The sequence below is a fragment of the Alosa sapidissima genome, chromosome 8 (assembly GCF_018492685.1).
Source record: "Alosa sapidissima isolate fAloSap1 chromosome 8, fAloSap1.pri, whole genome shotgun sequence".
Taxonomy (NCBI): domain Eukaryota; kingdom Metazoa; phylum Chordata; class Actinopteri; order Clupeiformes; family Clupeidae; genus Alosa; species Alosa sapidissima.
The window spans coordinates 29,622,936-29,639,576 of NC_055964.1; the positions used below are offsets into that span (position 1 = coordinate 29,622,936).

The window sequence follows — 16,641 nt, forward strand, 5'->3', positions numbered from 1 at the left end:
GTCAGCGAGTATTTGCATTAGATTATCGTCTAATGGCATCAAAAAAGTTTACCTGAAATGAAGTGTTGGGTCTTCTATTCGCGGACCCTGATTCTGAAGGGGAATATCTGCCTTCAGAAAATGACGGTGATTCGTTTAGTGAGGCTTCAGATGCGTCCCTGCCTTGCAATGATGCAGCTGGACAAAGTGAGAGTTTACTCCATAGTTTAGCTTACACCAAGCACAAACGTTGAATCGTTTGCCCAATGTCACTGGTGGGAATAATGTTTCACGGGTTCGGAGTGTTCATCGGGAAGTTAGCAGGGTGTTAGTGGTGTGGCGAACGAGGCTGGAGGTAGCCTAATATCCATAGCGCTAGCGTCTGTCTTCTGAACGTGTGCCTCTCCACAATCGCGGCGACAGTAACGTGGTGGAGCCTTTGTCTAATGCCACTGGGTATGTTAGACGAGGTCGAAGTGCTCATAGGACAGTTAGGGGGGAACGTAGTGGCAGTGTGGGGAGTCGCAATGAGAATGACAGTAGGCCTAGTCCGAGCTGCGCAAATTCTCTCCACTCGGCGCGCGCGAGGCAGATCTGGCCATGCTGCTCGCATGGTGGAGGTGGTGACACGCTCTCTCCCTCTCCCACACACACACACACACATTAGGTCATGCATAGTCTATCACAAGATGATGGGAATGCCGGCCCTGTATGGATAGGGATAGGGAGTCATTATCTCTACAGCAAAAGGCCTGCTACATTAAAAAAAAAAAAAGTCAGCCATTTAGTAATGATTTACACTGTTGATTTGCTATCTACTTCCCTGATCATTTAGGACATACAGTACACTATGTGTTCCTTTTTGTGTGTTCATGTCCTTGTGATGTGTGTGTCTTTGTCAGCTAAGAAAAAAAACAAAAAAACATCAACAAAAACAACAAAAAGAAAAAAAATACTAACATTGTCTCTTGTCTTGTCTCGTCATCTCACTCCTGATCTGTGCCTTGCCGTGGCAAATGAGCTTTTGAACTAAACAGGTCTTGTCTACTTGTGTTTGTGTGTCATCTGAATAATATATATGTGCCCCATACATGGAATCAGAGTGCCTACTGTATGTAGTAAATGGAAAATCTCTACAGCAAAAGGCCAGTCTACCGCTACATGCATTTGGTTTGTTTCTGCCATTTATTAGTAATGATTTACACAGTTTGTTCACTACTTACTATTTACCTGAGCATTCAGTATTGTGCAATATAGCATACAGAAGGTGAGGGACATTTTGGGGGAAAAGAAGTGGTGCATTTTATCATTCAAACATGCAACTTTTCATGAAAATTCTATAATCCAAGATGGCCGCCACCATATGACGTCATAATATGCAAATTAGATATAAACATTTAATCTCTACATACACTTTGGGTCATCCTTAATATTTCTCTAATTTACAGAAAGTCTCTATCTCTTATCACTTTTAAGATATAGCCTTTTGAAATGAAGATGTCAAAATTGATCGTTTCGGAAAAAAACCTCTGGCGCCTAAAGGGTTAAAACTCTATTGGCCGGCTTGGGAAACGGCGAGATTTATGAGAACATCAGGACCAGATGTAACTCAAAACAGACACTGTGTTTTGTGCTAGGAAATGGTTGTAAGTAGTAAGCTGAACGGGGTATTTCAGTGATTTCCCATGTATAAGCTGCATTGTGTTTCATGATAATTTAAAAAAAAAAATGGTGTATTAACTGCAGTTCCCAATAGCTCAGAATGAATCAGAATCAGATTGTGCTTTATCCATAAAGAAGAATGAAGAAAATAGATGCATTCCCATGTTAAACTCGCCCCAGTACATTAACCTCATAGCTGAAGACATTTTATGAAATGAATGTATGGTTACACTTTACTTGACAGTGTCGACATAAGAGTGACACTACACTGTCATGAACGTGTCATCAACAAGTCATAAACGTTTATGACATAATGCTTCTGTTATTAAGTAACATTCGTTTTTTTGTCTTAACAAGTTAGGGTTAGGATTAGGGTTAAGTTTAGGGTTAGGGTTAGGAAATTAGAAAACATGTTAGGGTTAGGGTTAGGGTTCATATGTCATGACAGTGTCATGTGTTCATAACAGTGTCATGCCACTCTTATGTTGATACTGTCAAGTAAAGTGTTACCGTTTTATCTTACAACCTGCCTTGTTCCATCTACATATCTTTTCAATATCTTCACACACAATAAGGATTACTCCCTTAGGGATGACTCCCTTCAGAGGCATGTCTGAAAAGGCCAATTGATTAGGCCTAAATATATTTAGAAAATGACACATTCAACTTAAGTGCCACTTAAGATCATTTTGAGGTTATTGCTGCCCTCTAATTGTGTCTGTAAAGTGTGGGTCTAAGTTGTGCAGTACACCACATGCAAAGCATCATGAAGTAATCACGCTGTGGAATCTGCTAATGTCACATGGTCATATGTTATGCATTATATGAAACACCAGGTGGTTGCAATGGCATACTGATTACTGACGGGACAGGTTTCAGAACCATTCTAGTTGCAGGATCATTCCATTTCATGCAAGTACTGTACAGCTGGATTTCTCGAAAGCATCCTTGTGAAAACACTATTATTGTTACAACCATGGTTCAATAGTGTTTCTCAACTCCACCCTCACTGCGACAACAGAACACCAAGCCCAAAACTGCCCCACCATGCCAATTGGCTTGCAACACACACACACACACACACACACACACACGCACGCACGCACGCACGCACGCACGCACACACACATACACACACACACAAACGCCAGACACACGCAGACACAGTGTCTCCTTTTCGAATGATTTAATTCCAAGTTCGCCACGTGTGTTTATGAGAACAGCTGAACAATTTCAACAGAACAATTTGTGGTCATCAAATGGTCATTGTTTCTAAAGGTTGAAGGGGATTCATAACAGCATAAACTACACCAGACATTTAGTTTAGGCGTAATTACAAGAAAGTGAAATTTCTAAGAATTTGAACGGTTACCACAGGAGATGTATTATGGTGTCATGGCTCAAAAATGTAAACGCAATACAGCATTGACAGTGGGCTATTGTTCATGTCCCAAAGTGATCCACTAACATCTATGCTTGAAATATATTGTAATACTGTGTTGTAGTGATGTCTGTACAGAATGAAGACGATATACAAAACCTACAAGTAGACAATAGGGCAACACACTTATCCTAAATGTCTTAAGTGTCTCATTATCCTAAAGTGTCTCAGAGTCTATTGCCAGTGTCTATTTCAGAAACTGATAGCCTACTTGTGGCACAATGGTTGAAAACTACAGTATCGTTTGACTTGTTGATCACTGGTGTGCCAAATCATGAGCACATTCTCTGCCTTGCAATCATTTAGCCATTATAAAACACACATTTTGCAAAACGCTAAACACAGCTCTTTATTCAAAACTTAAAACCATGTGCTGGGCGAATCCAAATCAAAACACAGACATATTTTCACGCTTTGAGTCACGGCTGTTTGTTACGTTTCAATGGAAAACAAAGGACTAAATAAGACAACGTTTTGCAATATTCAAATAGCCGGTGTGTTGTTATTACTAAAGCTATAGACTTGATCTTGAACCTGTACCCAATTTGAATTTTTTTTTTATATACCTGGGCAGTTCCAGCGTTATGGATTGGACTCATATTGGTAAACAAAATGCCTTAGAGTGGGCGCAAAATTAGTATCAGTGAATTAATTTGCATAACTTTTAATGCAACCTCTGTCCTCTGAATACTGATAAATCCTCAAATTTCATATAAGCAATTTCATCCTAAGAATACAAGGCATTTTATCAGCGTTATGGATATGAGATGAAATGGAAACACTTTTGTGAGAGATTACAGGTTTTTTACAAACTCTGTGAATTTTGAAGGAAACTGCCGAAACTATGATATACTGTATGTCCCATGAAGGAGACTTGAATGAACACAAAAAGTGTGTTTTTGAAACTATGCGTCATTTTCGTAATGCATTATGTAGGAAAAACTGGCGTTATGGATGTGACGGTTTCACGTTATGGATGTGACGTGTCTGAACCAGTCCTCGACAAACTACATAAAACACATAATTAAATAGTGAATTTTGATATGAAAAAATTGAAATAGTAATCATGAAAAACTAGCGATGAAATTATTGCTTCCTCAGTGCCCACTATGATCCACAGGAAGAATTAGGACAACAAGTCATTTAAAATATAAAAAAGAAATTAACTTTTTTCTTTTACCGTCATCAATTTTGGTCAGTGATTCCCGGGTTTCAGAAACACCAGGGAACATGAAACTTGGTGGCCACTCCCCTAAATAACTAGCCCTACCTGAACCATTGCACCCAAGATGACAAAATATTTATGGTATGTTAGTCTCAGGAGCCCGCATGAACCTAACCCATACCCACTCATTTGTGATTTGCACACATAAAGTACATGCACGCGCACGTGCACACACGCACATGCGCACACACACACACACGGATGCACGCACACACAGTCGCACACATACAGACAGGCAAGCACACACACACATAAACACATACAGACAGGCAAGCACACACACACACCCACCCACATGAATGCAGACACATAAACACACACACACAGGCACGCATACGCATGTGGGCATGCAAACACACACACACACACACACACATAAACACACAAACACAGGCACGCATACACACATGCACACACACAGACACACACACACACACACACACACTCTTATAAACAAAAGCAAACTCACATATGCACACACTCATTTACATGCACATGAGTTGCAGGAGTAGGAGATGGAGACAAATTGACAAGCGAGAATATGCAGGACTGAGAGGCGGTCATATTTTGTACCGCTATGCGGTACATCTAGTTTATTGCTGTCCTTACTCATGTTACTCTGTGGGTATTAGCTACTGAGGACCTGACACTTCAAATGCTGTCATATCGCGTCACATTTAAAATTAAACTGTGTTAAGCAGACGTGAACGGCAGGCTGAACAGATCTGCAACAGAAGGAGGTTGCTATGTTAACTCCAGCTGCAAAGTCAGCCATCTTCACCAGCTAACACGATAATCCAGTTACTGTACAACATTAGTATGACAGTTACAGGAAGATAATCGCTCAGATTTTCGTTATTAGGCCACTTGAAAATAGGCTATGGCTAGGCTAATTACTGGAGGTATTTTAATATTATGTTTGTTTTGCTAATGGTTAGGCAAGGCCTCCCTGTGCTTTTGATCAACCTAATAATCTTTGAAATGTCAGTTGTAAACACTAAGTTGAAATGCGTTGAAACTGACATGCCACCAGAACAGACGTTTTATCAGCTTTGAGGTATAATAAAGTCCCCAGTCTTGTAAATTCACATTATGTAACATCCATAACGTCACATCCATAACGCACCACTAAAGCAGAATAATATTGCATTTTCATTTTTTACTGGGCGGGTGGGGGTGCAAATCACAAATGAGTGATTATGAGCCAGGTTGATGTGGGCCCTTGAGACCAACATACCATAAAATATTCTTCATCCTCAGTGCCACGGTTCAGGTAGTTATTTAGGAAAAACTGTTTTTTTTTTGCGGTTCGGGGGGCCCAGCACGGGGGGGGGCGGGGGGTGTTGGTCCCCGGGGACGAAATGAAAATTTTCCCTACGGTTCTCAAGATATTCACAGAGAACTGTGTCTGCCCTACCCTCCTTTCGGGGGGTCCAGTCCAGCGGGGGGGCTACAGATCAAAACGAAAAATGACAGTTCCATGCTATCCATGTGGGGGTACATGCCCACCAAGTTTTGTGTACCCCGGTCTTTCAGTGTCCTGGGAATCCTTGTTGGTGTACGTCACTAAATGTACACATCAATTATTTTATTGTAAGGCCCCCCATGAACGAAAGTACACAAAACTTGGCATGCATTCGGAGGGTGTCATAATGATCCTACACTTTTAATTTCGTGCAGTTTTGACCTTGTTTTGACCTTGTCAGAGATATTGTGATGAAAACACCTAATTTTTTGCTTTTTAATTTTTAACTAGGTGGCGCTATACATGAAATAAGTGGTAATGGGATGGGTTGACATGCCCCCTTAAGACCAACATACATAAAAAAGGTGGACCTCCTAGGCCCTACGGTTCTCGAGATATTCACAGAAAACTGTCTCCAGCCACCTACAGGCCAGTTGGTGTATAGTAACATAAATGAATTTATTGTGTGGCCCCCCATGAACGGAATTCCACAAAACTTGGCGTGCATACAGAGGGTGTCATAATGATCCTACACGTCCAATTTTGTACAGTTTTGACTATGTTAGGTCACAGATACCTTCAATTACAACACCTCATTTTTTACTTTTTTGTGTTTAACTAGGTGGCGCTATACATGAAATGAGTGGTTATGGAATGGGTTGACATGGCCCCTTGAGATCAACATACAAAAAAAAAATGGTCCTCCTAAACCCAACGGTTTTCGAGATATTCACAGAAAACTGTGTCTGCCCTACCCTCCTTTCGGGGGTCCGGTCCAGCGGGGGGGCTACAGATCAAAACGAAAAACGATGGTTCCATGCTATCCATGTGGGGTTACATGCCCACCAAGTTTCGTGTACCCCGGTCTTTCAGTGTCCCGGGAATCATTGACGGAAATTCGGGCATGCGAAAAAGAAAAAACATGTGTGGCAGGTTCCAGCTGGCTTGTCATTGTTGATGATGATTGATATTTTCTTTTAAATATAAGAAACGTATAAAAGGAAATCATGAAGGCAACAAATACGAGATTAGGGGAAATTGCGGATTTATCCGGTTCTCACTACTGTTATAAACTATGAGATCCAGGTCACTATGACATAGGCTGCACTCACTGTGATTTGGAAAGTGGACAAGAATATGAAGAGTTGTCTTTGCCTTTGTGTAATGGAAATGGTGAGTCTTGAAGTAGGCCTATTCAATAATTTGTTTACATGAAGCACATTGATAAGCCGATTGAAACGCATTCCACTCAGCTAGCTAGGTGGCTACTGGCTACCAGGCTCATAATTCACATTTAATTGCAAACAGAAAATGTCAAGCAAGCATCATGTCATACATGCATCTATTTCCAAAGGAATGAAAGCTGTTTGTGCCAACTTAATATCATGCTTATCATTGTTAATATTGTGCTATACATGTGGCACAAACAATGTTTGAGTTTGTGGACTACCCATAGGAATGGAGCTGGTAAAAAAGATCATTATGAGAATGTGTGGACAGTGGCACACAATGGGACTTTAAAACAAAATTACTGTGTCATTATTATCTTTTAAATAATACAAAAGTGTTGACCTTGGCTTCCCTTATGAGTCGCCACTGGCAGACAGCCTAATAAATTGTTTGCAGGCAAATCTGTGGCCTAGCGCAGTGAAATGCCATCAGTCAAATTATTACTCATCCTTACAGTGGGCTCCGAAATTTGGAAAAACAATATATATATTTGTCATGTAGCTATCCGTTTTGTACAGATTACTCAGGTATGCACATGTGTATATTGTATGCGCATGCATATATCGTAAAAGATTTCAAGACAGAAACATTGAACATATTTTAATCTGTATTTATAAAAAAAAATTCTGTGGATTAGATGGAAGTGTTAAAATTATGATCGATAGTCTAATAATGCCATTATTAAGTGAAGAGTACCTGATGACTTGTTCAGGATTTGAAAAAGATTGGGACTTGGACTTGGACTCGACTTGGCTTTGATGAGACTTGGACTTGGACTCGACTTGCCCTTCTCTGTATTTACTTGGGACTTGACTTGGACTTGAGTGCTAAGACTTGGGACTTACTTGTGACTTGCCAAACAGTGACTTGGTCCCACCTGTGAATATTACCATGTGAAAAATTTTGTTTCTGTATGGTTGCACACCATATTTATGATGTAAAAAGAGTGTCATTCTCCATCAAATTCAATCAGATCAGTTACAAATAATAAAATATAGACCTAACAAGACGTTAACAACAGTTCTATTTGCGTATGCACAACTTTTTTTTTCCATGGTAAGGATGACCTTTGCATGGAATTGCCCACCTACTGTATAGCACCTGGAGACATACTGCTATGTTATGACTAAAATGGAATTCCAGTGAATCAAAGCATGGTTTCAAAATTGGGTGGTTGGAACTATCACAATCACTCTTTTGCCTTATATAGTGCCACCTAGTTGAAACAAAAAAAGCAAAAATGTGGCATGACATGGCTGACATGTTGCACAACATATTAAGTGATCATTATGACATCCTCATGCCAAGTTTCGTGGAATTCCATTCATGGGACCATATATTAATGTATGTGTACATTTAGTGACTGTATGCCAATCGGCCAGTAGATGGTGGAGTTGAGCGAAGGGTTGCCAGTACTGATTACATTTCTACAAGCACGCAGACGCACACACACACACACACACACACACACACACACAAGCACGCAGACACACACACACACACACACACACACACACACACACACACAAGCATGCGTGAATGCACACACGCACAAAAACACATGCACACACACACACACACACAAGCATGCGTGCATGCACACACGCACAAAAACACACGCACAGACACACACAAACACACGCACACTCACACGCACACGCACACGCACACGCACACACACACACACACGTACACACACACACACACACAGACACACACACACACACACACACACACACACACAGACACATGCACACATATGCACAAACACATGCACAAGCACACACTCACACACACATACTCACACTCACACAAACGCACACACACACATGCAGACACACACACACACACACATACACACACACATCAAATTACAGACATGCACATACACACAAGCACACACACACACGCTCATAAACGTACATAAACACACACACACACACACACACACACACACACACACACATAAGCAACATAAAAGCAAACACACACACAAACTGATTTACATACACAAACGTTGCAAGAGTTGGCGATGGAGTAGGAGATGGAAACAAATTGTCAAGAGTGATTTATTTTGCAGAGAGAATATGCAGGACTGAGCGGTGTCATATTACAGTACATAGTACATCTAGTTTTGTGAGACATGCCTAAAATGTTGCAAATGCACATGGTGCATGTACAACCCGTTGACCAGCAGTGTTTTTGGAACACTGGACAGACATTATTTTGTGAAAGTTCCCCTGTGTCTATTTATACAATAAATGAATAAATGTACTCTGTGAATTGCACTTTTAACATTTCAACTGCAACATTAAGCCATTCATTAACTGATGTTAATTATTATCTATTATAAATATTATAACTCATTAATTTAACTATTTGAATAGTTGTATTTTCCATTTGATGCAAATGTATGTATAGCATTGTGACGGCAGAGTTTCATTTTGCAGTATATTAAGTGTTCCAAATTTGATGTCTGTTGTTGTGTCCTTTGTGTAGTTTTGAAAACAAAATAAGACCTACATCCAGAATGTCTGTAAACACTTTTAATAAACTGTTAAAAGGTTGCTTGTTAGCTTGTTTCCCTCTGAAGTTTAGACCGCTGCCTTTTAAGGTGGTGGAACCTCATCCGATCTGTATACAGCATTTTCTTATGTGTAAATATTTTCCTAATGTGGCGGTGTATTGGTTCATTTTAGTGTAAGCATGCTTACTAAATCCTGATATCCTGCTGTGAAGGATATAATCTGAGTTTTTCATTGAGACAGAACATATGTCTCAACCTTCACCATGTTTGGGAGAAGGTCACACAGCTCAAGTTTAGTCAGATGTGCATTCAGTAATGTGGTCAGGGATGGGATGGGCAGATGGGCATTCAAGTACAAAATAGTATTTTGACATTTGTATTTTATTGGGTTGAAGAAAATTACTTTGTATTTTGTATCAAAATACTTTATAGGTGTGTATTTCTGTAGTTTACAGGGGTTTTTTTTTACGACTGTTTGCACATATTTTCAAAACTCTGTGTCTATTTTTCAAACCTCTACACACAAAACCCACAATTACTCACACAGAATGCAAAATGCGTTAAATCTCCAGTAAAATGGCACACAACATTCAACATGTCATAAACACATCTCTACAGCAAACATTTGCCTCACATTATAAACACTTTTGTCATAATATGACATTTTGAATACATCATGTCTGTAACATCACACTGTTGCTTGTTTACATACATTTTCTGAAAGCATGCCTTATACTCTCAGAACTCTACACACAAATCAAAAAACACACACACAATGTGCAAAACGCCTCAATTATCCTGCAAAATGAAACTTTACATTCAACACAATGTTATTTCTTCTCAAAATGTAGAAACAGTTGAATGACGTGCTCAATGTAAGACATGATGAATAGAAAACACTTCTTCTCCATTCATCATAATGACTTGGGCCTTTTTTTGTTCAGCGTTCTTACTTCAGACATTACATACATAAGTGTGTTGTAAAATATATGAGAATATTGTTTTTATACTCAGAACACACAAATACACTGTAACAAATATAGTTTATTTCCCCCCACAAAACAATGTACACAGTGTACATCCCAACCAACATAAAGTTGCACATACAGTGCTCTACATAAAACAATAACAGAAGAATTTACTGTTTACAGTTACAGTAAAAAAAAAAAAAAAAAAACTATGCTGCATCCTCTCTTCTGTTTCGGTCTGGCCACAGCACCTTATCATGGACATGGTTCAGGGGGTTGGTGCATTAGTTATATGTTGTGGTCATTGTGTCTCAAGTACCAGTTTTTGTGTGTAAAGTACACAAAAAATGTAGCAATAAGCCCCGAGAGGACGTAGGTTACACTGATTCTACAACAGCTAAGGGGCGTTGTTAGGCACAATGCGCTAGCGGATAATCAGTGTAACCTACGCACTCGAGTGGCTTATTGCTTTTCTAAAAGTATTGCTATAACTACCTGTTTCAAGGAACAGGTTAAGATGGTCTATCCTATGAAGTACTGTATATCTATTCATAGGCCTATACTAAGGCAATGATCGGGTGGTGTTCAGTAAATTAATGAGTGTTTGTACATTGAGGACTGAGTGTGAATAGGTGGCGAATAAGTATGGCAGTTGATAGGTTGTGTTTGAAAACCGAAATCAAGTTACTTCCTGTTAGATTTTTGTGTGTTACATGTAGGTAAAAAATTGTGGTGTTTTGCAAAATGAGTTTTAGATAATTGGTCAAACACTAAGAATTAGTGTATGGTTTTGCAGATTGTTGTGGGGCTATGATGTTTGGAAGACCTGTTTAGAAAATTGTGTGACAAGCAAAGATGTAGTGTGTAAGCCAAATATTTTTTGTAAAACCAATACTTTTGATGATGTGATGACATCATAAAAAATGCACAACAATGAATGTAGCTTCTGACTGGTGCTGATTTAGTAATTTGCCCACATATGTGATCAGAATATTGAGATTCAGGAAGATTTATTTTACATTTTATTATTATTTGTTATAGCCTAATTATTTCAAATAAGTGTCCTGGGTTACGAGTCTGATGGCATGTCATGCTGCTCCATCCAGCACCTGGGTTTCTAATGTTTACTACAGTTTTTTTCAAATGCTTACACACTAAATCTTTGCTTGTCACACAATTTTCTAAACATGTCTTCCAAACATCATAACCCCACACCAAATCTGCAAAACCATACACTAATTCTCAGTGTTTGACTCAGTTTTCAATTGACTAAAACACATTTTGCAAAACACCACACACAATTTTCTACTTAACACACAAAAATCGAACAGGAAGTAACTTTTTATTTCATTTTTCAAACACAACCTATCAAAATGCCACACTAAATCACCAGTGCTTCACTCTCTCTCTTCACATGTGTAAATACTCATTACTTTACGGAACACCATCCAGTCATTGCCTTAGTATAGGCCTATAAATAGATACTCTATATGTAGGTATGGACCCTTTCAATCTGGCCCTAGAGGATTTCAGAACCAATGCAGATACTTTGAAAGGAATGTTCTACAAAATGTCGACCTTACTTTATGTACAGTAAAACTACTTTACTATATTTTTGTGTCTCCCCAAGTTACCATTAGCTCAATACATTTTTCTATAGACCTATGAATACACACCCCCCCCCCCCCCCTACACACACACACACATACACATACAGACAAACACACACAGACACACACACACACACACACACACATAAACACACACACACACACACACACACACTTTTCTTTGGAAAAAGCAATGTAATTTGATAGTAGTCAGTCATTTCCATAGGCAAAATCAGCTTTTTCAGAACTCCATGTACATCTGGTGGTCATTGTATTTTGCTTTGCTTTGTTCTTGTTGACTGTAAAATACTCTATTTGCAACAGCAAATTATTTTGGAAAAATCACTATTTTTTGTTTTCAATATTGCTTGCATTTTTACTGTGTACTTCAACTTTTCTCTGTACCGTAACTTTCACTCTTGTATGGAAATACATATAGCCTATGAAAGACAGAAGAGCATTAGGTTTTGAGCAACAGTGTGTACATGATGTATCCAAAATGTCATATTATGACAAAAGTGTTTGTAATGTGAGGCGAATGTTTGATTTAAAGATGTGTTTATGACATTTTGAATGTTGTGTGTCATTTTGCTGGAGATTTGAGGCATTTTGCATTTTGTGTGAGCAATTGTTGGTTTTGTGTGTGGAGTTTTGAAAAATAGACACAGAGTTTTGAAAACGTGTGTAAACAGTTGTAAAAAACTGTATTTATAAGGGGCAGCCGTGGCCTACTGGTTAGTACATTTGCGAACGTAGCGTTATCAGCGCCATGGACAAACCGCAGATTGCGAACGCTGTGGTACGTGGTATTTATCAAACGTTCACTTCATCGGGTAATCTGCGCCTTTCTCCACCCCCTACCGCAATTTACGGACGTCCACAACTGAACGGTGTAGCCTGAAATATGCCTGAAGTGGGCGCAAAAGCGTTAGTACATCTGGCCCTGATTGCCTAGTCACAGGCACGCTGGTGTCTTTCGCCTCTCTGTCTGACATGCTGTTTGAGTGTGGAACGCTTTGCATGAAAAATGTGCTATTTAAAAAAACATTTACTTACAATACACTCCCTCTCTCATACCAACCTCTAGTTTCTTGAGAACTTTACCCATGAGCTTCTTAACAACTTTAATCAGTAGAACACATGGAAACGGTTCCCCTGGAACATTGCTCAAAAAGTTGCCCCAGGTATCATCCATATCTGACCATTGCGTCAATATAACCCCATTTAGAGCTTACACACAGAAACCGTGTGACATTGCTTAGAGTACCTTTAATGTAACCGTGTGACATTGCTTAGAGTACCTTTAAATAGACACATATAGAAGGTTTACAAAGTGAGGCTCCCTTTCATGCTCCCTTTCAAAATACAAAAATACAGTATTTTAGTTTTGATACATGCTGTGGTTACTATATTTTGTAGTTTATTTTGATATACTTAAAATTAGGGTATTTGATATTTTATTTGAAAATACATTTTAATGTATTTTTGCCCATCCCTTAATGTGCTACAGGGCGTGCGTGCATACAGTCGTGTAAGTGGAATAAAGTGTGTGTGTATGTGTGCGTGTGTGTGTGTGCAGCCATGTATGTGGTACAGTGTGTGTGTGTGTGTGTGTGTGTGTGTGTGTGTGTGTGTGTGTGTGTGTGTGCATCCTTAATGTGCTACAGGGCGTGCGTGCATACAGTCGTGTAAGTGAAATAAAGTGTGTGTGTATGTGTGTGTGTGTGTGTGCAGCCATGTATGTGGTACAGTGTGTGTGTGTGTGTGTGTGTGTGTGTGTGTGTGTGTGTGTGCGCATCCTTAATGTGCTACAGTGTGTGTGTGCATGTGGTGCAGTGTGTGTGTGTGTGTGTGTGTGTGTGTGTGTGTGTGTGTGTGTGTGTGTGTGTTTGTATGCATGCAGTCCTTTATGTGATACAGTGTGTGTGTATGCATGTATGTGGTACAGTGTGTGTGTGTGTGTGTGTGCGTGCATGCGTGCGTCTGTGTGTATGTGTGTTGTTTGTGTGTGTGTGTGTGTGTGGTGCTTCCAGCAAGTTTTCACATAGATCTCCGTTTCTCAAGGTCACCTAGAGTGTAGCGCTGTAGCTGCCTGGCTGCATTAAGCAGCTGGCTGTAGCAACTCGAGTTTAGTGACCTTAGTGACTTGAATTTGAATATCCCTGGAATGTGTATTTTCTTTGAAATTAAGTAAATGAAGCATTTAAAACATTTGTTTACAGGGAAGACGTGATTGCTGCGCTTCTGAAATAAGGGCGGTGATAGTGTTGTGGCTAAGGAGCTGGGATGACATGCACTTATCTGGAAAGATGTGGGTTCAACTTTTGAGCAAGGCACTTAACCCTGATTAATGAGTCTTTGAGGGCAATAGCCCTTGTAACATAATTGATTTATTACATGGCTCTTTAGAGTGCTACAGAAAGTTCCATACACATGAATGGGCCTTCCCAACATTCGGAAGTCTGCTAAAACTATACAATTACCACTGCAAAGTATATAATGACCGCTGTCAACGGCAACTGGCTTTGTGCTTTTGATTCACATCTTTCATATAATTCCGCAAGTAGCCTGTTCGCTTATTGCAACAGAAGCTCATTGAAAGTGAAAGTCAGCAAGTAACACGTTGCCACGCAACACCTTAAACTGTCAAGTTCTATACTGTATGTGTGGCGAATTATTTATTTTGTCACTGGAAGCCACGAAACGATAACAAAATGTTTTTAAAAGACGCATTGTTTGAAGTTTCTTTTCTCGTTTTGGCAGGCTCCGTATAATAAGCGTGATAATGGCGCATCGGGATCCTGTTAGCCCTGTAGGGACTTATTTTCCGATAATTACCAGCAGACAATACATTATCCCTTACATATTGTATGTAAGTTGCTTTGGAGAAAAGTTTCTGCTAAATAAATAAATGCGAAATTATTAGACTTTAATGCACCGATTTAAGTTGCTGGTCTACGCCCCTGGAAGTCCTAAAACAGGAAGTTTGAAAATGGGGTCAATAGGATCCTTTCCAGACAGAACTGCAAAGCAAATTCAGTTTTTTGAAAGTTCGTCTGGGTTCACCCAGGCTATGTATTATGTAGGCTATGCTTTGTCAACACCAGAGGTGTAAATGTCCATTAAAGCGTTTTTAATTAATTACAATTTAATTAATCCTTTTCCAAATTTTCCAGCCCCCCCCCCCCCCCTTTTGAAGAATGACTAATATACCAATATCTGCTTGATATCTTTACATAATCTCCATTACATCCATAGTATATTTTACAGAAGTAGAAGGAAATTATATTGCAAGATTATATTTTCATCTCAATTTTTCAATTGTCCATATGGCCAGATGCGACCAAACCCTGACTTGAGGAGAACAATAAGGTGCTTCCACCATAAGAGTAGGCTTATGAAAGAGGAAGATTTAATTCGGCAATTGACACGAAAATACTGTTGGATGCAGATAACCCTATTTCAGCAGGTGACTTAAAAAAAAAAAAAACATACCATTAACATTAATAAATTAGTTGATTATTATGTTAGACATATTATATTTCAGTGCCTTCTTATTACTTTTAAGTCTAAGCATTTTCGTTTCTCATTCTTATGTGGGCATAAATGGCTCTCAGGAAACGTGCATAGAAATGGTTAAAGAGCGGCAAAATGGCAAAGCAGAGAATTTCTAGGCTACTGTAGTATGCTGTCTGCAGCGGGAAAGGGTTAAGCGTCACGTGGTGGCGGGTGATATTGTCACCCTGGCCATGAAGTGGGGGTATAAGAGTGTAATTTGAAGAAAGAACAAAGAAATCATAGCACATTAAAGTTCCAGTCCTCTGATCTGACGCGTTGTCTCTGCGCAAAGCTGATAGCCATTTCTCTCCATAACGCACGGTTGGCTTTACTGTGCGAATTAAACTGCAGCAGGTTCGATCGGGTTCATCACAATGTGGATCTCTTGGCTTCTCTCGAACACTTTCGCCCTTCATTTTCTCTTGTGCCTCGACTGTTTGCCAGTTGTTGAGAGAAGGGACTTTGACAAACGCAAAACAGCAGAGGTAAGTAATCACATTGGTTACCTTGTTCTTGCATTTTCAAGGTACTTACAAACCAGTTTCTAAAGTTCTAAAACAAAGGGTAAACTTATAGACTTCCTTGCAGTTTCAACAAGCTGTTGAGTGCTGCCCAAGAATAAGGCAATAATACTAAACACAAACAATAAATGCATAATATTTTATCATTTGAATTACGGAATGAACGCATAACCAGTTTTTCAGACAGGTGAACAGGAACTGTTGCACGGATTTCAAAGGAAGGATGGATTTCATTGTTTGAGTTTAGTATTATTGTTTGAGGACATTATATTCACGTTTGGAATTCATGTCGGAACTCACAAGTTTTCATACAATATGTAAATAATTGTCAACGGATCACATACCATGGGATTGCTTCAATGGGTTGTATTTCATTCCACTTCGATTTATCGTGTTTTCTTTTAAAGCACTAAACATACACATGCTGTATTAAACAGTTTGAAAGAGAGTGGTTG

At 39.3% G+C, this 16,641-nt stretch overlaps 2 protein-coding genes across 3 annotated transcripts in view; both read left to right on the top strand.

Annotated features, from left to right (window-relative positions):
• Window positions 1-16,641, top strand: part of LOC121714945 (tripartite motif-containing protein 16-like) — a 1,397,702-nt gene that overhangs the window by 409,296 nt on the left and 971,765 nt on the right. The window lies entirely within an intron of this gene.
• Window positions 15,645-16,641, top strand: part of mmp11a (matrix metallopeptidase 11a) — a 21,282-nt gene continuing 20,285 nt past the window's right edge. Inside the window, exon 1 of the mRNA XM_042100229.1 lies at window positions 15,645-16,150. Within this exon, the coding sequence (XP_041956163.1) occupies window positions 16,040-16,150 (111 nt within the window). The 5' untranslated portion in view covers window positions 15,645-16,039. The remainder of the gene's footprint in view (window positions 16,151-16,641) is intronic.